Source organism: Galeopterus variegatus, unplaced genomic scaffold, assembly GCF_000696425.1.
Source record: "Galeopterus variegatus unplaced genomic scaffold, G_variegatus-3.0.2 Scaffold253, whole genome shotgun sequence".
Classification (NCBI taxonomy): domain Eukaryota; kingdom Metazoa; phylum Chordata; class Mammalia; order Dermoptera; family Cynocephalidae; genus Galeopterus; species Galeopterus variegatus.
In genome coordinates this window covers 692828-717004 of record NW_007726364.1, presented here as the reverse complement: position 1 = coordinate 717004, position 24177 = coordinate 692828, and the positions used below count along the sequence as shown (strand labels likewise).

General features: G+C 51.3%; 1 protein-coding gene across 3 annotated transcripts; it reads left to right on the top strand.

The window, feature by feature from the left end:
* The first annotated feature begins 5046 nt into the window (after window positions 1–5046).
* On the top strand, window positions 5047–24154 carry JPH4 (junctophilin 4). Of its 3 annotated transcripts, XM_008566592.1 has the most exons (9): window positions 5047–5058; window positions 12928–12931; window positions 14127–14727; window positions 14886–15010; window positions 15251–15800; window positions 16427–17198; window positions 20622–20740; window positions 21048–21580; window positions 22485–24154. In XM_008566592.1, the coding sequence occupies exons 5-9, from the start codon at window positions 15422–15424 to the stop codon at window positions 22566–22568; spliced, it is 1887 nt and encodes a 628-aa protein (XP_008564814.1). In that variant the 5' UTR covers window positions 5047–5058; window positions 12928–12931; window positions 14127–14727; window positions 14886–15010; window positions 15251–15421; the 3' UTR covers window positions 22569–24154. The 3 variants fall into 3 exon arrangements, with proteins under 3 accessions (XP_008564814.1, XP_008564813.1, XP_008564812.1); XM_008566591.1 differs by lacking the exons at window positions 5047–5058; window positions 12928–12931 and having other exon boundaries at window positions 14084–14727; XM_008566590.1 differs by lacking the exons at window positions 5047–5058; window positions 12928–12931; window positions 14886–15010 and having other exon boundaries at window positions 14084–14727.
* Window positions 24155–24177: the final 23 nt, after the last annotated feature.

Here is a 24177-nt window from a genome sequence, read left to right as displayed (position 1 = left end):
CTGCTCTTCTGAGCCTGGAGGCTCTGATGGCACCATCTGGTCTCTTCTGTTCTTCCAGTCTGGGCAGTAGCTGCTTCCTATAGTTACCAGATCTGGTTACCACAATGTCTCTGCTTTTCCAGCCCACCAGCACTGGAGTAACCAATTCCCCAGGTACATCCACTGTGTCTGAAATGCCTTACATGGAATTGTTCTCCTGTCTGGAATCAGACTGACACAGAAATTCCTTCATTTTAGGGGTGGGAAAAGGAAAAGGATGCCAAAAAGGAGGAGTCAGAGAGGTGGGAGGCAAACCAGGAGTGTCTTGATGCTGAAGGGAAAAGAGACTGAGGAAGAGGGGCCTGGTGAGCAGCAGTCACTGCTGCTGAGACGTGAGGAGGAGGAGCTGAGAACCAGGAAGCCACTGTGACCTTCCACAGCCTCAGGGGATGGTGGGGGCCTGGGAGCACTGGAGGTAGTACAGCCTCCTCTTGTGAGAATTTGTGAAGGGCAGGGTCCAATATGGTACCTGGGCCCCCTGCCTGTGCAGGAGAGAAGAGTGGAGAGAGTTCTGCTCGTGTCAGCGAAAGGGACCTTAGCCAGAAAACAGCCATCTTTGGGGTAACTAAGACCAAGCACAAAATTTCATTTAGCCATTAACTTAGGAACTGATAATCATCAATTCCTTGAGGTTAGCAGAGGAATTGAGAAACTGACTGTAAGGCTGAAACTGCCTGGAGATGAAATCATGTCCTACAAGGATCCTTCTCAAAAGTTTATTTTCTGCTTGTCTTCTATTGCATCCTCTTATGTTGATTTACTTTAGATGTTGTGCACCTACAATTAAGAATTGAAACTAAGTTTTCTTGTTTTTCTTACCTCCCTCATCATCAACTGCAAATAGAGAAAATCCGAAAGAAAGGCAAAGCATCCTAGCTGATTATTAACTCACCTTCTCTCTTGAAGGAAAATTGCATCTACATTAGCTAGAGGTACAAGTCAGGTATTTTTATTTTCCAGTGACGCTTGACTGACGTTATTGTCTTTGAGCTCTCCCTAGGAGATAAGTCCTCCAACCCTGAAATAACATCAATGGCTTGAAGCTGACCAGTCCACCAACTACGGACTCCATGATGCCAAAGCACCCAGTCCATCATGGGACCCTGACCTCTGACTCATGTTGATGTTGATCCCATGACCAGCCTCCCCTCTTTGCCGGCAGGACAAAACCCTTACCTCACTTTCCCACCTATTTCCCTTTATAAACCCCAGAGCAAGCATCAGAAGCTGGAATGACTTTAGACTGGTCATTCCCCAGATGCCAGTTATTTGGCTAAAACTTCCAATCCTTGCACCAACTTTTGGACTTTCAGGTTATTTGTTTAGTGCAAAAGGGCAAGCTGAACCTGGCTGCCAGTAACATCAGGACTGTCAATCACCTCCCACTTGGCAAACACATGGGCGCTGTGGAGTAGTCACCTTCCCTTCTCCTAATAACCCTCCCCACACTGCAACCTCCTGCCTGCCTCTGATGACAGAACACATCTGGGCATTGGTCAGAGATCCCTACTCCTGCTGACATCCTCGTGATGGACTCTGCCCTTGTGGGTAGGCAAGCGCAGGTAAATGACCCCTGGCCACCTCCTCAGCCCTCGCAGAGGGCAAACAGGGCATGACAGCCAGGACACCCCTGCAAGAGCTGTCTCGTGGGTGCAGAAGGCTGTGGGTGTTTTAAAAGTCTTCACAACTTATTAGTTCATCAAATAGTTATTCACCACCTCCTTTGTACCAAGCACTCCTCTAGGTGCTGGCAATATAGTCGTGAGTAAAGAAAAGACTATGTCTTCCAGGAGCTAATGTTCTCGTGGAAATAAACAGGCAATAAACAAGTAAACATCAAAGTGGCAGGTGCTGAGAAGTGCTCTGAAGAAAATGCAGCAAGGCAAGGGGGACATGGAGTACAGGATGGGGGTGGTGGTTTCACATGAGCCAGATCAGGAAGGCCTCTCTGATAAGGTGACAGGTAAGCAGAGACCTGAAGGAAGTGAAGGAGTCAAGAATGTCGCAGGCAATGGGAAAAACCAAGGCAGAGGCAGAAGGGAGAAGGATGTTTGGCATTGTTCAAGGAACACAAGGAGACCAGTATAGCTACAGAGGACGGACTGGAGGAGAGAGATAGGAATTAAGTCAGAGAGCGTCAGGCTTCCAGGTCATGATGAGAACTTGAGCAACTCCTTGAGTGGAGGGTTTGAGCAGAGAAGTGACATGTCTGATTTTCACTGTGGAAGGTTTACTGTGACTACTATGTGGAGAAGAGACTGCAAGGTCACCTCCCCATTCTTAGAACAACATTGCTCTCCTAAAAATAGAGATAGAAAATCAAATCCCACAAATACAGACTGGCACTCAACTGGCTGAGTACAAGAATAATAGAAGAAAAGCTGTGGGTCAGAGCTGGCCACAATCTAAACATGAATTAGTAGTGACATGCCATAGGGAAAACCCAAAAGAGAGACAGTCTTGTTGATATAGCTTCTGACACACAAAGACTGGGACACTGACTTTGTGCCATGTTTGGCACAGATGGGGCTCCAGGCCATGCCTTATGTTTGCAAAGCTTCCCACCTGTCCGGCAGCCCAAGATGCACACAGGCCTGTTACCCTCCACAAGTGCTCTCTCCCTAGTGTTTGCCTTCTCTTCTGGCTGTGTCTTTTATGCGGTCATTTTTCAGCAACTGCCATGTATAAAACTTAATGACAACTGCCATGGGAGTAAGTCTTGAAGCTTAAATCTTTCGTTAATTGCATCTAGAGAGTTAGGTCTGATGTTCACAAATCACTCTCGTTAGCCCCTTTTGGCTTATCCTTTCACAACTGTGCTTTAGGTGGATTTCTCTATTTTTGAAGCTCTATGGAACATATGCCCTGCCAGACAAAGTTCTTCTCTATACTCAAGAATCATTGGATTCAGTATGGGTCCGGACTGACAACCCAGCTTCTGTACCCAGTAAGGACAGTCAGGGCTAGAGTTGGCAGAATTGTGCAGGGAGTCAATATGTCATCTTTAATGCCTCTGCCCTTGCCTCTAAGCAGGAACCTTTTATCCTGGCAAGCTAAGGCCCTATATGAATCAGTGCAAGGCCAAATCTTGAAGTACCCACAGCCAGTCCTTGTCCCCTTTCCTGGCAGTTAGTAGAGAAGAGAATCCTGTATGGCTTTGCATCCAGAAAGAATGAAACCTTGAAGCAGGAGACAGTGGGTGGCTGAGTCAGGGCTGGGGGACTTGAGCCAGTTCTTACCTGCAAAGAGGGGAGTACAGGTGCCCTCTCCCACCACCCCAGCTTGGAGATGCTAGCCATGAGGATCCCCAAGGAGTCTGCAGGCTTGTGTCCAGCTTCCCAATCCAGAGGTCCAGGCAGAATCCTGGGGACTGGAAACAACCAGTCACAGGCTCTGAGAGGTCACAGGGGCTGGGGATTGAGGCTCCTGGCGCAGAAACTGGCAGAGAGCCATGTGATAGCGCCACAACCTCTTACTACCTGGAGTTAGATGAAGGGGGTGTGAAGGAGGCCAGGTCCAAGAACTACTGGGCCAGTCCTTGTGGCACACACTCTCAGGTACTTTCCCATGTTGTGCCATTTAACTCTCTTAACAACCTGTGAGTTATGATTACACCCTCCTCAGCAGGTAAGTAACTGAGTCTCCGAGGGGTTACACAATTTTCCCAAAAACACACAAGCTACAACCTGGCAGGTCCTACCTTACTCCAGAGTCTATGCAGACACCTGGGATAAGCCCCCCTGCAGCCTCATTAGGGGCGCCAGCGGCCTGTGAGGAACCTGTGGATAAACTCAGACCTAACACCTAAGTTTTGTCTGGAGAAGATGGGTTACCAGCCTAGCAGACCTCAGGGTCACCCCTGCTCTCCTGTCCTTTGGGTGCTCCAGGCCTTCTGACCTTCCTACCCAAAGGCCCATGAGATCCAAAACCCAAATGAGATTGGTATTTAATTGGCATGAATACCTTCCAAAGGATGGTGGGTCCAGTCCAGATGGGCTTGTCCCAGCCCCAGGCACTTCCGGCCTCTTTGCCCCCTCTCACCAGCATTTCCTCTCCTTTCTGACAGGATTCCATGTGACAAGCCCAGTTTAAGGACCAGTTCCTCAGCTCCCACGTGGTTTACAGAACCCCCACACGCTGTCTCTCCTCTCCCTCCCTGCCTCCTCCCCTTCCGTGTGGTGATTTGCCTGAAGTAGCTTGAGCTTTGAATTACAGAACAAATCCAGAAAACCAGGGCTCCAGCCCCTGGAGTGGGGCTTGGGGTGAGGCTGGCAGCCCCCAGAGTCACGTGACAGCCTCCAGGTTTTTATTCATCTGTGTCAGGCTTTGCTACACTCTAGTGCCAGTGGCATGGTGGGGGCAGTGCAACCACAGATCCAGTGTAAGACACTCCTTAGCTGTGCTAGGAACTGACTCCTATGGGATTCCAGAGGAGGGGGTTTGCTTGGACAGGGACCCAGAAACTGGTGAGAATGTGACAGGAAGGGGAGTGTTCAAGGGTATGCTTGCGGAAACAAAAGCCCAGAAGTCAAATCTGAACCAAGGGCAAGCACCAGAGGACCTGGCATATTGTCAGTCAGGGCAAAAACTGTTATAAGTCTTTCCAGAGTTGTTCAGGGGTCTCCTGAGGAGGGTTTGGGGCCCATCCACTGCTGCCAACCCTTAAGCCATCCTTCCTGTCCACAGCCTGAGGTCACACTGTCCTAGATGTCTGAAGGCCAGGAAAGGAAATGAGTCACTTGGCCTTCTATTGTTCTTAATCTTCTATTGTGCTTAATGCTTAATTTATTAAAGATGAAACAGTGCCCTTTTGCGGTGGGAGCCTTACTTGACACTGGAGCTTCTGGATATGGTGTCTGGGTTACAACATTCATATGATGCCTGCATAGCGCTTTCTGCTGCAAAATAGGGTCACACTACCCTCTCAGTCTGGCCCAAAACTTTGCTCTGGCAGGGGAGGGGTGCTGGGCTCTCCACTAAAAATTAGTGTACTAACAGTTACCTTATTCTCCTTTTCCTGTAGCTTATCAGCAAGGGGACACAGTGGTGGTTGGAGGTGAAAGTAAGCCCCTCTCCAAGGACGGGATTATGATTAGACGTGTAGCCCGGCAGGGTGAATGCCCACAGACACTGAACATATTCAGGACAGCTCCTGCCCCACCACAAGCCAGGTATTGACCAAGCAGGAAGAGACCTGTCAGAATACCAGCAAGCAGGAGGTCAGGACAAGAGAGGTCTGGCTGTTGACATCAGGGATCAGGGGCAGGATACTCAGTCGCTATGTAGTCTGGAGCATGAAGCCACAAGGTCAGACCCAGAGGTGAGAAGAAACCCCAGGATCAGAGCAAGGCCAGCAGCCACATGGCCTTGAAGCCAAGCTAGCAAGTTACTGCTGTGGGGTCCTCCCATCTGCTGGGTAGGATCAGGATGGCTTCCAGAATCGAGGGCAGAGGAGCAGGTTGAACGGAGCCATTAGGAAGATATTCCTGACTGGTGACAAAGCATCTTAGTCAGTTTGGGCTGCTATAACAAAGTATCACACACTGGGTGGCTTGTAAACAACAGACATTTATTTCTCATAGTTCTAGAGAGGCTAGAAAGTCCAAGAGCAAGGTGCCAGCAGACTCTGCGTTGGTGAGGGCCCGCTTCCTGGCTCATAGATGGCGCCTTCTTGCTGTGTCCTCACATGGTAGAAGGAAGAAAGGCAGATTTCTAGGGCCTCTTTTATAAGGGCATGAATCCCATTCATGAGGGTTCTGCCCTCATGACCTAATCACCTCCCAACAGCCCCACCTCCTGACACCATCACATTGGGGATTCATATCACAGCACAGAGCCACAAGGAAAAAGAGTTGGGAGGCTGGGACAAATCTTTCCAGGTGGGGAGAAAGCTAAGGGTGCGACAAGGATTTGTTGAGTGAGGTTGGCTACCTGCTTCACCACACTGATCTCCCACCAAGGTCAGGGTTTAGGGGAATCTCCATGAAAAGTCCATAATAAGGCAGTGCGTGCAGTAGTTTAAAAAACATAGGCTTTAGAGACAAAAGGAACTGCTCTGTGGACCCGACTCCATGCTTTGCAGCTGGATGGCCTAGGGCCATGGTTCTCAAAGTGTGGTCCTTGGTCCAGCAGCATCAGCCTCGCCTGGGAATTTGTTAGAAATGCAAATTCTAGGACCCCACCCCAGACTACTGAATCACACTCTGGAGATGAGGTCCCACACACTGTTTCAACAAGACGAGCAGGTGATTCTGTTGCATACTAAAGTCTGAGAACCACTGTTCTAAGACATAGTTACCAACCTCTCTAATCCACAACATTCTTATCTGTAAAATGGGGTTAGTAATAATGTCTATCTCATACAGTTATCGTGATACTGCAGCTACAGATATGCAAGTACAGAATTTAGCACAGGGCTTGGTACATAGTAAGCCTACCATGAATGTCAGTTACTATTACTATTATCTCCCACCTAATCTGCAAAACAAAAAGAATCCAGGGCCTGGTGGTGCCCTCTCCCTTGGGCAGCCGGTCAGCGTCATCTGTGAGCAGGCACAGCACTGACAGGGAGACAGCAGAGGTGCCTCCCCCTCAGACAGGTGTTCCCCGTGCAGTGAGGAAGGGAGAGCTGAGAGCTGCTGGGGGTGCCCTGGCTGAGGCCCAGCTCAGGAACTACCAGCTGTGTGAAGCAACACCTGTCAGGTGTGAAGTGTCTTTTGTATCTCCCACACCATGGAACAGGGGACATACTGGCTGCTTAGCCCTCACTGAACAGTGTAATTGACCTTAACTTCTCACTGTCCCTTGCAATGATCAGCCTGCACCGCCACCTATTTCACGGTTATTGGAAAGCTATGTACAGTAGTCCCCCTTATCCGTGATTTTGTTTTCTGTGGTCCGAATATATTAAATGGAAAATTCCAGAAATAAACTATTCACAAGTTTTAAATTGCATGCCATTCCTAGTAGCGTGATAAAATCTTGCTCTGTCCTACTTCATCCCACCCAGAATGTGAATCATCCCTTTGTCCAGTGTTGTCCAGCATATCCATGCTGTATATGCTACCTGCCCAGTAGTCCTCCACATTGTCTGCTCTTGACATCCAGTCATCAACATTGTCATGACTGGGCCGGCCTGTGGCTAACTTGGGAGAGCCTGGTGCTGACAACACCAAGTCAAGGGTTAAGATCCCCTTACCGGTCACCTTTTAAAAAAAAAAAAAAGGGGCCGGCCCAGTGGTGCACTGGAGAGCGCACCACTTGGGAGCGCGGCGGCGCTCCCGCCGAGGGTTCGGATCCCATGTGGAGACTGGTTCCCGCTCACTGGCTGAGCACGGGGCGGGCGCAACACCGAGGGTTGCGATCCCGTTGCCGGTCCCCGGTACGGGCGCAACACCAAGGGTTGCGATCCCGTTATCGGTCAGTAAAAAAGACAAAAAAAAAAAAGAACATCGTCATTATTCAGTAATCCAGGATCACCTGAAGCAGATGATCCTCTTTCTGACTTATCTTCAGAAGGTCAATAGTAGCCTAACACTGTGTCACAATGCCTACGTCATTCACGTCACTTCATCTCATCATATAGGCATTTTATCATCACAAGAAGGGTGAGTACAGTACAGTAAGATATTTTGAGAGAGAGAGAGACCACATTCACATAACTTTTACTACAGTATATTGTTATAATTGTTCCATTTTATTATTAGTCATTGTTGTTAATCTCTTACCATGCCTAATTTATAAATTAAACTTTATCATAGGTATGTACTCATATGTATAGCAGGGAAATAGTATATCGGGCTTGGTACTATCCACAGTTTCAGGCATCCACTGGGGATCTTGGAACATAACCCCTGAAGATAAGGTGGCACTACTGTAATCAAAAAACAGATTGGATGGGCCGGCCCCGTGGCTCACTCAGGAGAGTGTGGCGCTGGAGCCGAGGCTGCGGGTTTGGATCCTATATAGGGATGGCCAGTGCGCTCACTGGCTGAGCGTGGTGTGGCCCACACCGTGCCGAGGGTTGCCATCCCCTACCGGTCAACAAAAAAGAAAAGAAAACAAAACAAAAACAGATTGGAGAGCTGGCCAGTTAGCTCAGTTAGTTAGAGTGTGGTGTTGGTAACACCAAGGTCAAGGGTTTGGATCCCCATACTACCACCAAAAAAAAAAAAAAAAAAAAAAAAGATTGGAAAAATCCATATGCTTTTAAAAAGAGACTTCATTAGGGAAGTGTGGGGTGGGGGCTAACCTTATGGTGTGAATGCCCTTACACTTGTGCAAGGACAATTCTGGTCAGCGTTGCCCCCGAGGACCTGGAGTATGAACAGCAGGAACAGAGCCCGTGCTTGCTGTGTCTGGAAGAAAGCATCGCACAAAGGCAAAGAGGGTAAAGAGGCAGGCACCTGCTGGTGCCGTGGGGCAGAAGGAGAAGCTTCTGTACCTGGAAATAGATTTCACAGATACCAAAATCTCCTGCATTTATTCTTGGCACACATTATATCAAACACTTGTTCCCATTTTTCTTCGAAGTTGTCACTTTTAAATATTTTTTCTCAATTTTTCTATTTTCAACAGACAGAAAGAGTCAACTAGATGTCAATCTGTCTTTACACCTGCTAATTTCCTATTTAACAAGGAAGTTCTGTGAAAAGTAGCAGTTGCAGCAAGAGGTAAAATGCCACCCTGGCAAATAAGATGGGTAACTACTAAGTCCAGAGTAAGCATCAGAAACTAAGAATCCTAAAGCCTGGGCCGGCCCGTAGCTCACTCAGTAGAGTGCGGTGCTAATAGCACCAAGGCCCCAGGTTCGGATCCCACATAGGGATGGCCGGTTTGCTCACTGGCTGAGCGTGGTGCTGACAACACCAAGTCAAGGGTTAAGATCCCCTTACCGGTCATCTTTTTTTTAAAAAAAAAAAAAAAAAAAAGAAAGAATCCTAAAGCCTAAAGCTGTGTTTCCTGTGTTCACATATGTATGATAATTGCAGTTTAACCGCTAGGCCTCTACTGGCTGCCTCCTTCTCTTCATGTAGCTGCAAACAGGGACTTAGGTAATGGTCACAATTTGCTGTATCTTCAGGTTATCTTAATGTGCAAACATAGAATACTATTATGAGATAAAATGAAGCACTCACATGGGATTTAGGAATGCTCAGGTTTTTTTCTTCGTATCTGATGAGATGGATGACTCTGGCCTTGACTCTCAGCCTCTCCAAGCTCCCAGCCCCTCTCTCCACTGTAGGGCAAGCCTGCATTGCTCTGAGAATCTCTCAGGTTCTAACCCCACCTCCCACCCATGCATGCACAGGGGTTAAGACTTAGAGCAAACTATGGTAAGACTTAAAGCAGTGCCCCAGTACAAAGTAACCTGGCTGGTTTCTACCTCTTGGGCATCTTGCCCATGCTGCCACCCAGGGGTCCAAGACTACTGGCCAAGGATCAGCTTTCCTGATCCTCTGCTCCCCATGCCCAGTCATTTAAAGTGCACAAACATTCATCTCGGGGTGAGACAGAGTAGCTTGTTGTGTACCCAAATACAGCATAGCCCTGTTAACTGCCCAGGTGGTTACTAGAGTACTGCCCACCTCCCCTTCCACACTCCATCCCACCCCATGGAAAACCCAGCTCTTCTCTCAGCTCCATCCCACCCCCCAAGAAACCCCTGTTTCCAACACCAAGCTGCTCTCTTCACGGCCACCGTAGGAAGCAAACAGGCTTAGAAGGGAGGATGTGGTACCAGAAGATACCAGACTTTGGGGGACATGAATCTCACAAAAGCTACTGTCTTCTCCCCAGAGGGGAGAAAAAAAGGATATGCACGCCCCATTTGCCCAGTTTCAGAGGGGGTCACAGTCCCCAAGTCCTGTCCTTGGGTCCCTCAATTCATGGATTTCAAGTTAAAAATCCCTGCTGCATAGTGAACCCAGTCCTACAGAAAGAGGAAGGAAAACCAAGTTCTCATACATCCAGTGTGGTTTCTGCCAGGCTGTTTCCCTTTCAGCACAGCAAACTTGGGAGCAGTGAGAGGCAGGGACAGTCAGATAGGGAAGAACAGTCATGCAGAACACTCTAGAATCATGATCTGACGGGCAGAAGGGAGCCGTGTGTCCAGCCTGCTGTAGCCAGACAGAGGAAATGCAGCGTCTGGCTGCTGGCCATTCCTACCTGCTCCCACCAGCGGGATCTCTGGCCCCATCCTGACCCCTGGTGGCTGCCAACGATATGAGGCAGGAGATCTTCCCAAGCTCCTTACTGCTCTAGAGGCAGGGGGAAGCTAGCTGGTCCCAGCACAGCAGGAAAGATGTGTTCCCCATCCCACAGACCTCGGCTGAGGTCCCCAGGAGGTGCTGGCCTTTTTCCTATGCCCTTCAGGAGGGTTTCCTCCACGGGAGTCACTGGATGCCTTCTTAATGTAAGCCCAGCAATCAATCAAACAAATGTATATAAAGAAAGCCCTCTTCACCTGTCAAGTTGGCAGTGTGTGTGTGTGTGTGTGTGTGTGTGTGTGTGGTGTGTGGTGTGTGTATGTTTTACAACTAAAGGTCAATGCAGGTGCAATAAGACCAGCACTCTCATGCACAATTGGTGACAGTGTACATTGTACAACTTTTTTAGAAGTAATTCTGGCAAAATAAAGCCAAAATCTGAAAAAGTGTTTCTATCCTATGACCCAGTAATATTATTGCATTAAAAATCCAACTTCAAGAAAGCGATAGATTGATGCCCGGAATTTGAAATAAATGGGGGAGGAGCAAACAAGATTAGTCAGGAGTGATAGTTGCTGAAGCTGGGTGATAGGTACGGGGGTTTCCTTATTCTACTGTGTCTATTTTGGTATATTTTTGAAATTTTCCATGATAAAATTTTTTTTGATAAAACATTTTTTGAAGAAAGCATCAGAGATACAAAGATTTGTATACAAACATGTTAAATTTTAATAGCATAAAAAGTGCAAACAGCATAAAAGTGCTATGCTAGGATAGTTAAACTAGTGTGGATCCAAACTGTGGAATATTATGCAGCCATTAAAAATTCAAGGATATTTTAGTGACACGGAAAAATGCTTACAATGTAAAGCTATGTGAATAAGTAGAATACAAAGTTGTATATGCAGCATTTAAGTAATTATGTTAAATTAAAAATGCATAAAAGAGAAGACTACATGAAAATACACTAAAGTGTTTGTTATACAGTGAGACTATGGGTGGTCCTTATTTTTATTCTTGACATTCTGCTGTATTTTCCTAATTCTACAATTAGCATGTTTTACTTTTATAAACAGACCCTCAAAAATGGCATTTGTTAAAGCATACTAACTTGGGAGTCTGATATATATTGAGCTCCAAGGACTGCCATGTAATTAGCTGTGCAACAGTGAGCAAATTAGTTAAATTCTGAGTCGCAGATTCCTCACCTATAAAACTGGCATAATGCCAATCTATTTCTCAAGCCACCATTAACTGAGCATTTATTATGCACCAGGTACTATGCCAAGTGGTTTTCCCTCCGTATATTGTCACACATATTCATACATACAATTCATCCATGATCATTCCAATCCTCACAGTAAGCTATGGAGTAGGTTATGACATTCCCACCTTAGAGATACACAAACTGCAGCTCGGAATATTGAGTAATGTGCTCGTGTTTATCCATCTAGTCAGTGGTAGAGTCAGGATTCAGGCATGGGTCTGTCCATCTCTGGAAACCCAGCTCTTGGCCCCTAGCCTGGACTGCTCACAGTCACAGTTTTGCTGTGAGCATTGAATGAGGTAATACAGATGGAAAGCCAAGCACAGCACCTGACTTCAAGCACAGAGCTGCTCCATTTCATGTTAGTTCCCTTTCCTGTGACACCTGGACATGGGTAAATTGTGACAAAACAAACCAGTGTGCTCTCTGAAAAAAAAATGTCCCTCACCTGAAAGAGGGGATTTTAAGGCCTGTAGGAACAGACCAGAAAGGGGCTGGAAGGCTGGCTCACTCAGGGAGTGTAGGAGGAGCTGGGACTGTGTGTACCACATGTCCCAAGATATCAGAGCCTACACCCTAATTGGCAGCTCAGAATACCATATAGAGTCATCCTACCAACAGGGCGTCATGCCCTAACTTCCACTTACCCTGCCTACCTCTCTCCCTAAAGAACAGAGCACAGGTCTTCATAGGTCAGTTTTTCTTGTTTTCCCCTTTTCTTGGAGAAAAGGGGAATCTTAGGAGCAGAGTGGTACAAGGCATTGTGTGGAGAAGGGCTGAATATGCAGGAGTGAGCAATGCAGCTGAGCCTGCCCCATAACTCCCTTCTGGATTCATCCTAAATGCCTCTTTCCCTAGGGAGCTGGCCTAAGCTAGGTTCCACTGCATTCTCTATTCCCACCCCACAGACTTGCCATGGCACCAACCACACTAGAATTGCTTTCTGGTTGTCTTCTCCACTAGACAGTAAACCCATGAGGGTGTGCATCACTGTATCTCTAGCACCTGGCTACGTACCTGGTACACAGTGAACTATAAAGATGATTGCTAAATGGAGAAATGAATGAATGAAGGAACTCTCCACCAACAGTCATGTCCCAAGTGGACCCATAGCTGCCCTGTCCTGTGTTAAGTACTTAGAAGATCTGGTCCCTGCCTTGGAGGTTAAAAACTTACATGTTTGTAACCTCATGAGATTAATAAAAGAAAAAATTACATGTTTTCCAACCTCATATAAACTTTTAGGAAAACACAATGCAAGGGAAATCCCTGTTTATTCCAAACCTCCTGCTCTTTATTTTACTGAAGTATTTCAAGCTGAGCTCCTGGGTCTAAGGAAGGTTCCCAAATACATGGAATCCTGGAAGGAGTTACAGGGCTCAAAATGTCTGAAGTCCAGCATTCTAGTCCTAGCTCTGTGCCCTCTGCTGTGTGATCTCCAGTGAGTGACTTCCCCCTCTGGGCTTTAGTTCTCTTCTCTGTAAATGGGGGTAGAGACTGGGGAGGGAGTGGGGAGGAGTAGACCAGGCCATGTATAACAAAAGCAATTGAGTGCATTTGACTCTACCCTGTTGTGTGTAATTGGACAGTGTCCTCCTTCCTAAATGCTTAGGGGCAGGGATAGAACTAGATGCAGAGTCTAAGTGAGCTGAAGGGGAGGGAAGACAGTGTGTGCCTACTTCTGTCTGTAAGCAGTAAGGCCCAGGATATGCTGCTCCTCAGTGAGTAGACAGAACGGAGGGTGGGCTGGAGGGGGCCTTGCCACAATAAAGGCCTGCCAAGCATATCTATGTATCTTTGCCTCTGTGAAAAAGAGAAGACTCCAAAGCCCGGGGATCTTCATGGCACTGCCAAGCATGACCCCCAGCTCCCCATTCAAAAGCCATACAACCCTGCCCCTTCAGAGGGGCAACCCAAGGAGAAATCATTGGTAGGGAGTGGAGGATGGTGGGGCCGGACTTCCTGGCAGGGTCATATTTCAAGCTTCCTCAGAAAGTGCAAGAGGATGAGCCTCCTGGTCCCCCACCAGCGTTTTCTGAAGGAGGACAGTGGACTAGGTAGACACTGCCTCCATGTCCAAAGGCTTCCTGGCCTCAGTCCAAGCAGCTGACAGGTTCATCTTCTCCCCAAGGCCCCACGAACACCACTTCCGGCCCTCCTGCCTCTGTGTAGGCTCTTTCTGCCTGGATTTCTATACCCACGCCTGCCCTTCCTTCTGCAGAGCTTCTGCCTCCCTTCACAGCCCTTATTTCGCTCTCTCAGTCTCCATACCTATTTCTTTCCCCCTTCTTTCCTCCTCCCCCACTTCTCTCCTCCTTGCCATCCCTCACCAACCCCAGAACGGGTCTCCCTCCTTCCTCCCTCTCTGGCTGTATCTCCTCCTCGTTAGCTCTCACCCCTGCACCTCTTTCTTTGTATTCCTCTCGCCCTCTCCCGGCCTCGCCAGCATCTCTCCTCCCCCGCCTGGCTTCAGCCTCCCCTGCCTCCCCATCTTCAGTTCAGTCTCCTCCCCCTGGCTCCTCTCCCCTCCCCTCCGCCTCACCCCACTCCCTGCCCGCATGCCAGGGTTTCTTCCCACCCCGGGGGTCTGTGTGCCTGTCGTCCTCCCCTAGACCTACCTCCTCCCTGACCGCAGGGTTAGCGGGCACCCACCCTCTTCTGCCTGGGCATTCCCCCACCACCCCCATCATCCCACCGTCTCTTCATCCGTCTGCTCCTCTCCCCACCCTCTCTCCTCTCTTCTCCCTGCCCCTTTAAATCTGCCTGGCCCTGCCTCCCCCGTGATGCTGGGATGGAGCAAACATTGATTTGTGCTGGGATGGAATCGGAATTTTGATTTTTTCTTTTTTTCCTCTCCCAACCATAAGAAGAAAAAAATAATAAAAACACCCCCTCTTGATAGCCCCCTCCCCCTTCGCATCCAGCTCCCAGTTCCTCTTCCCTATCTCCATCCAAAGCAGATTTTCCCCCCTACACTATTCTCATCTCCCCCCAGCCTTGCCACTACCTCGCCGCCCACCCCCCCCCCACCAGCCTGCTCCTCCAGCTACGGAGAGAGGGGACTCTCTCCCTCGGCTCCCCCACCTTCCCTCTCTGGGTTGGAGCAGTCTCTCCGGAAGGGGAGGGGGCTTGGCTTGTCCGGGTGAGGTGGGAGTGGAGGTATCCCGCCATGGATGCTGTGCCTGAGAGGCAGCCTGAGCCCCAGACCACATGGTGAGTAACCTGCCCCATCCCTTCTGCCTGTCTGTCCATCCCCACCCCGGCCTTTCCCCTGCAGAGCCTCCCCCATCCCCACATTTCCCCCGACAAACCGTCCGCCCACCTTGTTCCGATCCTCCCCCTCCATTTCCTACACCTCCCCCCTTTGCCAGGGAAGCCAAAGAACCGGGACATTGGGGTCCTGACAGTAACCAGGGAAGCGGGTGGCTACGATTCTGCCCAGCCCCCTCTCGCGACCTCCCAACTGCCATCCACACTCGGCACTTTGGGGTTCTAGGTGGGAGAAGTGGGACTCCCGTTTGAGGTTGGGGCCCCAAGTCCTGGGAGGGGCCCTCTACAAGAACGGAGGGATGAGAAGCCCCTGTGCCCCCAAAGCTCGGGAGCTTCTGGAAGATGCTGCCGAAGGGTGGGGGGGGGCCGTTGGGGGGCGGCGCTGATGCCCCAGAGCCACCCGGCCAGCGGGCAGCAGGCAGAGGAGGGGCCTCGCTCGCGATTTGCCCCCTCCCTTTCTCCGCAGCCACTCAGGATGAGGGTCCGGCCCTGCCTGCCCGCGCTCGGGCCCCCCCGCCCGGCCCAGGTCTAACTGCCCCCGCCCCCAGGCCTCGCCCGGCTCCCAGGCCCCCAGCCGGCTCTCCAGCCTCAGGATGCGCTGAGCCGCCGGGGGGCTGAGGCCGCGCCAACTACATGCATGTCCCCCGGGGGCAAGTTCGACTTTGACGACGGGGGCTGCTACGTGGGGGGCTGGGAGGCGGGGCGGGCACATGGCTACGGCGTGTGCACGGGGCCCGGCGCCCAGGGCGAGTACAGCGGCTGCTGGGCGCACGGCTTCGAGTCGCTGGGCGTCTTCACGGGGCCCGGCGGACACAGCTACCAGGGCCACTGGCAGCAGGGCAAGCGCGAAGGGCTGGGCGTGGAGCGCAAGAGCCGCTGGACGTACCGCGGCGAGTGGCTGGGCGGACTGAAGGGACGCAGCGGCGTGTGGGAGAGCGTGTCCGGCCTGCGCTACGCCGGGCTGTGGAAGGACGGCTTCCAGGACGGCTACGGCACCGAGACCTACTCCGACGGAGGTGCGAGCCCGGCCCACTCCTGTCTGTCTGCTCGTCCGCGTGCGCCTTCCGCCCGCCTGTCCCGCGTGTGCCTTCCCCAGCCCCCTGCGCCCCCTGCGCCCATCCTTCTGTCCCCCACGCCTCCGTCTGTCCCCCGTACCATTCCCCATCTTTCAGCCCTCTCCCACCACCACCACCACACTCGTGCCTTCCTCATTTGTCTGTCTCCGGCCTGCTTCTCCCTCGTCCCAATCTACCTGCCCTCACACCCCGTCCCTCTGCCTGTCGGCTCGCACTTACTTCCTCAGTCAGCCTACCCCTCCTAGTCCTGTCTGCCTGTCACATACCTATGCCTATCTTATACACCCCCCGTCAGCCTGTCCCTCACAGCCCAGCCTGCCCGTCCCTCCCCCTTTCCGCACTGCCCAAATCCATGTATGTCCTGCTGCCTGCCTATCGTTACTCTGCTCTTCCACACCTTCCGACCCAGCCTGGCCTGTCCCCACCTCATAGTGCCTTCCCCGACCTCCGCATTAACTGCCTCCACCTCTCCCACCTGACACGTGCTTCCAGGGGCTCTCGGGGCCTGGCTGCAAGGAACCGAGGGGCGGGTCTTGACTCTTTCTCCCACCCCTCCCCGCCCGCAGGCACCTACCAGGGCCAGTGGCAGGCCGGGAAGCGCCACGGCTACGGGGTGCGCCAGAGTGTGCCCTACCATCAGGCGGCGCTGCTGCGCTCGCCCCGCCGCACCCCCCTGGACTCGGGCCACAGCGACCCCCCGACGCCGCCCCCGCCCCTGCCCCTGCCCGGCGACGAGGGAGGCAGCCCCGCCTCGGGCTCCCGGGGCGGCTTTGTGCTGGCCGGGCCCGGGGACGCCGACGGCGCGTCCTCGCGAAAGCGCACAGCGGCGGCGGGCGGATTCTTCCGCCGCTCGTTGCTGCTCAGCGGGCTCCGGGCGGGCGGGCGCCGCAGCTCCCTGGGTAGCAAGCGGGGCTCCCTGCGCAGCGAGGTGAGCAGCGAGGTGGGCAGCACAGGACCCCCGGGCTCCGAGGCCAGCGGGCCCCCGGCCCCAGCGCCACCTGCCCTCATCGAGGGCTCGGCCACAGAGGTGTATGCGGGCGAGTGGCGCGCCGACCGGCGCAGTGGCTACGGCGTGAGCCAGCGCTCCAACGGGCTGCGCTACGAGGGGGAGTGGCTGGGCAACCGGCGGCACGGCTACGGGCGCACAACCCGCCCCGACGGTTCCCGCGAGGAGGGCAAGTACAAGCGCAACCGGCTGGTGCACGGGGGGCGTGTCCGCAGCCTCCTGCCCCTGGCCCTTCGAAGGGGCAAAGTCAAGGAGAAGGTGGACAGGGCTGTCGAGGGCGCCCGTCGAGCCGTGAGCGCTGCCCGTCAGCGCCAGGAGATCGCCGCTGCCAGGTGGGCGTCCGGTAGAAACGAGGCCAAAGTTGGGCAAGAGGATGCGCTGGGGTCAGGGAGAGGAGGCGTTGCCTAAGGGAGGGCCAAGACTCAAGGACTAGGGACTGGTGGGGAAGAGCAGGCCTAAGGCTAGGCAGTTGTATCCTTGCGTATTTGGCATGCTTATAACTGAGGCTACAGGTGGATGTAGGTGTAACTGTGGGTGGCTGGGTATTTGAGGGAGGTGGTGTAAGACTGTAAGTGTATCTCAGTGCCTTTTGTGTGGAGATGTGTGTCTGTGGAATACATTGTTGTGTGTGGGAGTAGCAATGAGCACTGCTTTGTGCAGGCCCAGAAACCTCTTGGAATTCAAACATGTCCCTAGTCTTCCTCCTCTTGCAGCTGATCCAGCCTCCAGGCGTCAGGCCAAGAGCATCAGCCCTGTGCAGAACGGGGAGTGTCCCTTCCCAACTACACCATTTCAGCCTTGGGCCTTTGGGAGGTTTAGTTTGCACGGCTGACTTATCCACCTGAAAAGATAGTCTGTCCCACCTTTGCCTGCTCTGCCTCCTTTTACCAAATTGATAAAGGTTCGAGGGGAGGAAGTGTGCCTTTAAATGACGTTTTCTGGGCCGTCTGGTTAGCTCAGTTGGTTAGAGCTTGGTATTGTAACATCAAGGTTAAGGGTTCGAATTCTCCTACCAGCCAGCCACCAAAAAATAAGTTAAATAAATAAATGACATTTTCTTTCTGTAAATTAGATTGTATATATATGCATCAGGAACCTTGCTATCTACAGCAGCACTATCCAATAGAAATATAATGTAATGCAAATATGTAATTTTAAATCTTTTAGTAGGCACATTAAAAAGTAAAAAGAAACAGGTGAAATGAATTTTAATAATATGTTTTTGTTTATACCAATATATCCGAAATATTTTCATTTCAACCTGTAATCAATATAAAATTATTCAGATATTTTGTATTCCTTTTGTGCTAAGTCTTTGAAATCTGTATGTGTTTTACACTTATAAAACATTTTAATTCAGAGTAGCCATATTTCAAGTGCTTAATAGCCACATATGGCTTGTGACTACTGAATTAGATAGCACAGTTCTAAAGTAAACCAAAACCCATTTGTAATGAGATTCACAGGCCCCTAATTTATACAACTCACTTATTTGAATTATTATGTATTAGATTTTCTTTATAAGGGGTGGGGACATTGTTGAGGGATTTTGTGTAAATCTGAGACTGTTTCAGAGAGTCAGAGATCAGGATATGTCCAAATATGCTTCAGTTAGTTTGTATAATGGTTGACAGGGTCTGTGTGTATGTGTGTGTGTGTGCGTGTGAATATAAACATGTCAAACCCAGAGTAGACACTTGAGCCAGAGAATGTGTATCCGTAGATATATCTGAGTGTCTAGATGTTAGAATCCATGGCCTTCAGCCAGGGAAGGGGGAGGGCAGAGTACCAGGGAACATTTTAGGCTAGATCGGGTGGAGGCATGTGCAGGAAAAACTGATCTCCCTAACTAGAGGATCAGGCAGTGGGAGGAGGCTGGTTGGTCGCCCCAGCAACAGGCCTGGCAACCCTGATTGGCTGCTGGCTGCCATGGAAACAGCAGAGCCTCAGCAGCAGGTGCCTCTGCCAGGTAGCCTGAGCCTGGCCTGATGCCTGAGCACAGACTAAGTCTACTGTCTAGGACTTGATCATCCATACCCTCCATATACAAAAAAACATAAGCCTTTGTCAGTGCGCCAGTTTCATGGCTGCCAGTAGAACTCATTGCAGCCGAAGACTGTGATCCTCATACCCTGCCCAGACCCTGAGACCAGCTCAGTTTCATGACAGGGCTAGTCATATAGAGTCTGAAAGCACTAAGATAGAACAAGGTTTATCTGACGTCCCTCCAAACAGGCTCTAAAGGTCCTTGACCCACCTGGTTTGAGAGGAGGAGGCTGACCATATCTCCCAAAGTATATAAATAAGAGGTGGACTTAAGGCTACAAGGGACCACCCTCCTCCTCCTCACCCAGACTGCTTTCCTACGCCAAATAAAACAGGCCTGTGGCCAAAGGGTGTCATGGGTTTTGATCCATTCAAGCTCAAGGCAAGTACATCTGATTACCTCTATCCCTGTTCCTTTGTGTCCCATCTTCAGTCTGGATTACAGAACTAATTTAATGAGATTACAAGGCATCTACGATTAACAGTGAGGATGAAAGGGAAGGGAAAATTGAGGAATCATCTGACATCAGAGGGAGATGTGCAACACAACAATGGGGGAAGGATGGATAATGCTTCAAGGTTCCCTGTACCTAAGGAGCAGGGAAGGACGGGGTGGGGGTTGTGAAGAAAGACTAGGAGCTGAAGGTATATCACAATGGTGAGAGAGCATGCATATTAGCAGGGAGAGGGGATCGTGGCAGAAAGGGGAGACCCATCCCTACTTCAGTTCCAGAGCGCAGAAAAGCATAAGGTGGGTCAGGGGGTAGCAGCAGTGATGAGTGGGGAGAACAATGTGATAACAGAAGAGGCTGAAGAGGGCCGGCCCTGTGGCTCACTCGGGAGAGTGCGGTGCTAATAACACCAAGGCCAAGGGTTCGGATCCCACATAGGGATGGCCGATTGGCTCACTGGGTGAGCGTGGTGCTGACAACACCAAGTCAAGGGTTAAGATCCCCTTACCGGTCATCTTTTAAAAAAAAAAAAAAAAAAAAAAGAAGAGGCTGAAGAAAAGCAAGATGTGAAATTGTCATGTCAGGAAATCTGTGCTGGAAGAGGTAGAATTCAACGATAAGGAGGGCTGGCAGTGGAAAGGGGAGAGGAGACAAAGGCTCCAAACATGAGGGAGAGGGTGGTCCAGAATAATGGGGCAGGGGACAGTAAAACTGCTAGGAGGGCAGGAGCAAGGTCAGGGCACACCCTGCACCCCACAGAGAGGTGTGTGACTCCAGGGGCATGAGAGGGGGTGACAACAACAGGACTTATCGACTGCAAAAAGGGCATAGGCATAGTTTATAAGCACCAAGCAGGACTGTGGAGGATGTACTAAGAGAGTGAGGTCTCCATTGTCACCGGGATGGGAACAGGACAGGAATGGAATCACAGAGTTCGGGGAGGGCCTAGCCCCTGCAGCTGGATGAAGGAAGTGTTACTACAGGACATAATGGTAGAAGGGTGTGAGAGCAGCAGGAGGAAGCGATGACATAAACACAGCCCAGGTCCTGGAGAGGAAACTGAAGGAGACCTGCCCTGGCCTGCCCAGGAAGGGGAACACCTGGCAGAGTGTGAGGAAGGGTGAGGACTCCAGAGGTGAGCTCAGATCAGGGGGACAGGATGTGTGGGAAGATGGGCAAGGGTGCTAAAGCATCTGGGCAGGGACTAATATGAAGTGGGAGAAGGTCTGCCAAGTCCCTATCCCCTGGAACCGACAGGGCAGCAGACGCCCTCCTAAAGGCGGTGGCAGCCAGCAGTGTCGCTGAGAAGGCTGTGGAGGCAGCACGAATGGCCAAACTGATAGCCCAGGACCTGCAACCCATGCTAGAGGCCCCAGGTGAGACGTGGGCAGTCTGGGAAGTGGGGTGAGGCCCCTGGGGAGTTAGAGAAGCTCAGGTGTGAGGAAAGGGGGTGGGAAGCCCCATAGGGCAGCTGGGAATGGGAAAAGCCAAGGTATGAGGGCCAAAGTGGATGGAGGGTGGGGGCCAGGCCACCCTCCATCTGTCTGGGGAGTGGGACTGGGAATTTATGAAGTAGGGTATTGGTGGTTTGGGGGTCTAGCAGAAGTGCCCAGCCAGGGGGATAAAGCTGTAGCCTCCCCAGCCCAAGATAGGCCCATCTGATTCTTAGCTCTCCCTGCCTAGGCCGCAGACGCAGGCAGGACTCAGAAGGTTCCGACACAGAGCCCTTGGATGAGGACAGCCCTGGGGTGTATGAGAATGGACTGACCCCCTCAGAGGGCTCACCTGAACTGCCCAGCAGTCCTGCCTCCTCCCGCCAGCCCTGGGGACCCCCTGCCTGCCGGAGCTCACTGCCTCCTAGAGGGGACCGGGGTCCCTTCTCCAGTCCCAAAGCTTGGTCTGAAGAGTGGGGGCACCCAGGAGAGCAGGCAGAGGAACTAGCTGGCTATGAGGCTGAGGATGAGGCTGGGATGCAGGGGCCAGGGCCGAGAGATGGTTCCCCACTCCTTGGAGGCTGCAGTGACAGTTCAGAAAGTCTCCGAGAGGAGGAGGGGGAAGATGAAGAGCCCTCGCCCCAGCTGAGGGCTCCGGGAGGCTTGGAGCCTAAGCCTGTCACCACACCGGTCCTGAGGGGCCCGTCCTTGTGGGGTCCTGATGCTGGGTGCCTGATGGAAGAGCTTGAGGAGGCTGCTGCAACCGAGAGGCCAGCCCAACCGGTGAGACATCCTCTGTCCTCATTTTGTGCCCTCTTCTCAAAGCCTCACCTCCCACCCTTTCCAAACCTGTCTGATCCCCTGAGGGGCTTTCATTTCAACTAAGCTTCCTCTCTGCCTAGCCAGTCGTGGACCATATCCCACCTTTAAAAAATAGAGAATTTTCAAGCTGGAAGGCATCTTAACAACCTTCAAGTCCAACTGCCTTATTTGATGATGGGGGAACTGAGGCCCAGAGCACTTAATGCAACTTGCCCAGGGTTACAAACTAATAATTAACAGTAGAGTCAGAGCATTTTTCCCTGCTCTCCTTGCATATAGTTTCTAGCTTCCAGTTTCCTACTCCACCCCCACCCCCACCTCCACACTTTCTCTCTTTGGTACCCAGAAATAAAAAAGAAAAAGATTGTTCCCTCCCTACCCTGACTCTCCCTCCCTCTCCTGGGAAGAAGGGAAATAGGAAAGAAGGCAGAAATCCTGGAGAGGCTGAGTTTCCCCAGAACCCTCTACTCTGATTGGACTCCAGGCCTTCTCCTGTTTCCTAGCAACCATATCCTCACCCCTTCATCCCTCTGCCTTACTGCAGTACCAGGTGGCGGCTGCCAATGTCTGCTACTAAGGCCAGGCACCTTCTGCCTGGGCTGCATGATATGCTGGTGGGAGGGGAGTGGAGGGAGGAAGGGCTGTCCCTGATTTGAGGGTGCCAGAAGAAAGGTGGGGCCCTGCCTGGGCGCATAGGCATGTTTTGCAATCCAAAACCAGGGTTGGAGATTCCCCTGCTCCAGCCTCTGCAGGGAGGTGCCTGGGACCCTTCAGCTTTTACACCTCAGCCTCGGCAGGAAGGTGAGACCTAGTGCTAGAGCTGGTCTTCAGGGACTGAGCCTGCTTCCCCCTCTTGTCTCTCTAGGGAGCTGCCAACCCCCTGGTGGTAGGAGCCGTGGCCCTCCTGGACCTCAGCCTGGCATTCCTGTTCTCCCAGCTCCTCACCTGAGGCTACTTCCTGGCCTAGTTCTGGCTTTGGTTGCCTGCCTCTTCACCCCTTTGGCCTGCCTTTTTCTCTCTCCCTCTTCCTGGTTGTTTTTTCTCCTTTCTTTCTCATATCGCTTTCCTTTTTTTTTCTGTCCTCCTTTACTTTTGTCTCCTGCTTTTTCTTTCCCTCTCTTCCTTCAGATTATCTCATTTATTCTGAATCTGCCTGTCTTCCTCACTCCCTTCCCCACCCCAACCCCTTTTCTCTAGATTGTTTACATATGAAGGGCTTTTCTCTCTCAGAGTTGCTGTCTTCTCTGAGACACACAAATCTAAGTCAGACCATCGCCCCATGCCCTCCCCATCTTTTCTTTAGACCTAAACTTTGCAGAGGGTGGGGGTTTGATGTCCTGAGGAGTCTCCTGGAAGCCGAATGGAGAGGAGGAAGAAAGTGGAGAAGGGGTGACTGAATGCAGAGTGAGGCACTAGCTGAGCTGCTGTGGCGCCTGGCCCAAGGGGCCTGGCATCCCTCTGAGGCCTAGTGAAAAAGCTGGAAGAGGTGCAGCCTCCACCTGTTACCTTGGAGGATATTATCTCACCTCCAAGCACTGGGCTAGGTTCTTGCCTAGCTCCATCCTTCCCTGAGAGAGATAAGGGAAGTGAAAAGCAGAATAACTCCCTAGCATCTCCCTCTTTCTTTCCTCATCAGCCAGCCCCTCCTTCAACCCCCTATGGTGGCATGCTATGCCCAGAACAATGTGTAAAGGAACAAAAAATATCCAATGCAGCCTAGTCCACCCCTTCCCAGACTTTGCCACTGACCTCTCCCACCCTTCTGTCCTCCCCTAAGTTTATTTGATTGGTCTGGACTCACTTGTGGCCTTTGATTAAATTCCTAAGGGGCCTGAAGAAGACATTTCTACTGTGGAGGGTTAGAGGCACTTGAGCAAGGACTCCACTCCCCAACTCTGGCAGTTGTGGTGGGGGGAGGCATTTCTGGGGGGTGGAACCAGACAAGATAACAGGAGCTCGTAGGGCAGCGGAATGTGTGACAGTTTAGTCGTCTCAAAATAGGTTATATCCCTTCAAGCCCCATCGCATCAGAATCTTGTAAATGGGAAAACAACAGAAGGAGGGGAGCAAAGGGAGTCAGTCTCTCACACACTTTCCAGGCAGCGCAGAGGTGAGAGTCAAGCCCGAGGTGAGAGGTGGATGGAGAGCCCTGTTTGAGGCTGTGGCTAATGCCTGGTACTAGCTTTCCCCTGGGGGCAGGAAGCCCTAAGGAAGAAGGGACTGTAGGGTCCCCAGGGGATCTTCCCTCCCTCCCCTGCATGAGGCAGAGGCAAACTGCCTGCCAACCCCCTCCCTCATGGAATGGCCTTGCCCAGGAATGCCCACCACACACACCTCTTCTTTTTTCTAGTCAAACTCTGTTTACTCCTTGGCCTGCCTCCCTCCTTCCTCCCCTCTCAACCTTTACTTCTGATTTCTATTTCATGGAATTTGGATTGAAGTTAAATTACAACAGTGCCGCCAACACCAAGTCTTGCAGGAAAAAAATACAAAGAAATTTAACAAAAAAATATATTAATAAAAAAGTTCAAAAAAGGGGGGGGATTGTCATCTCCTTT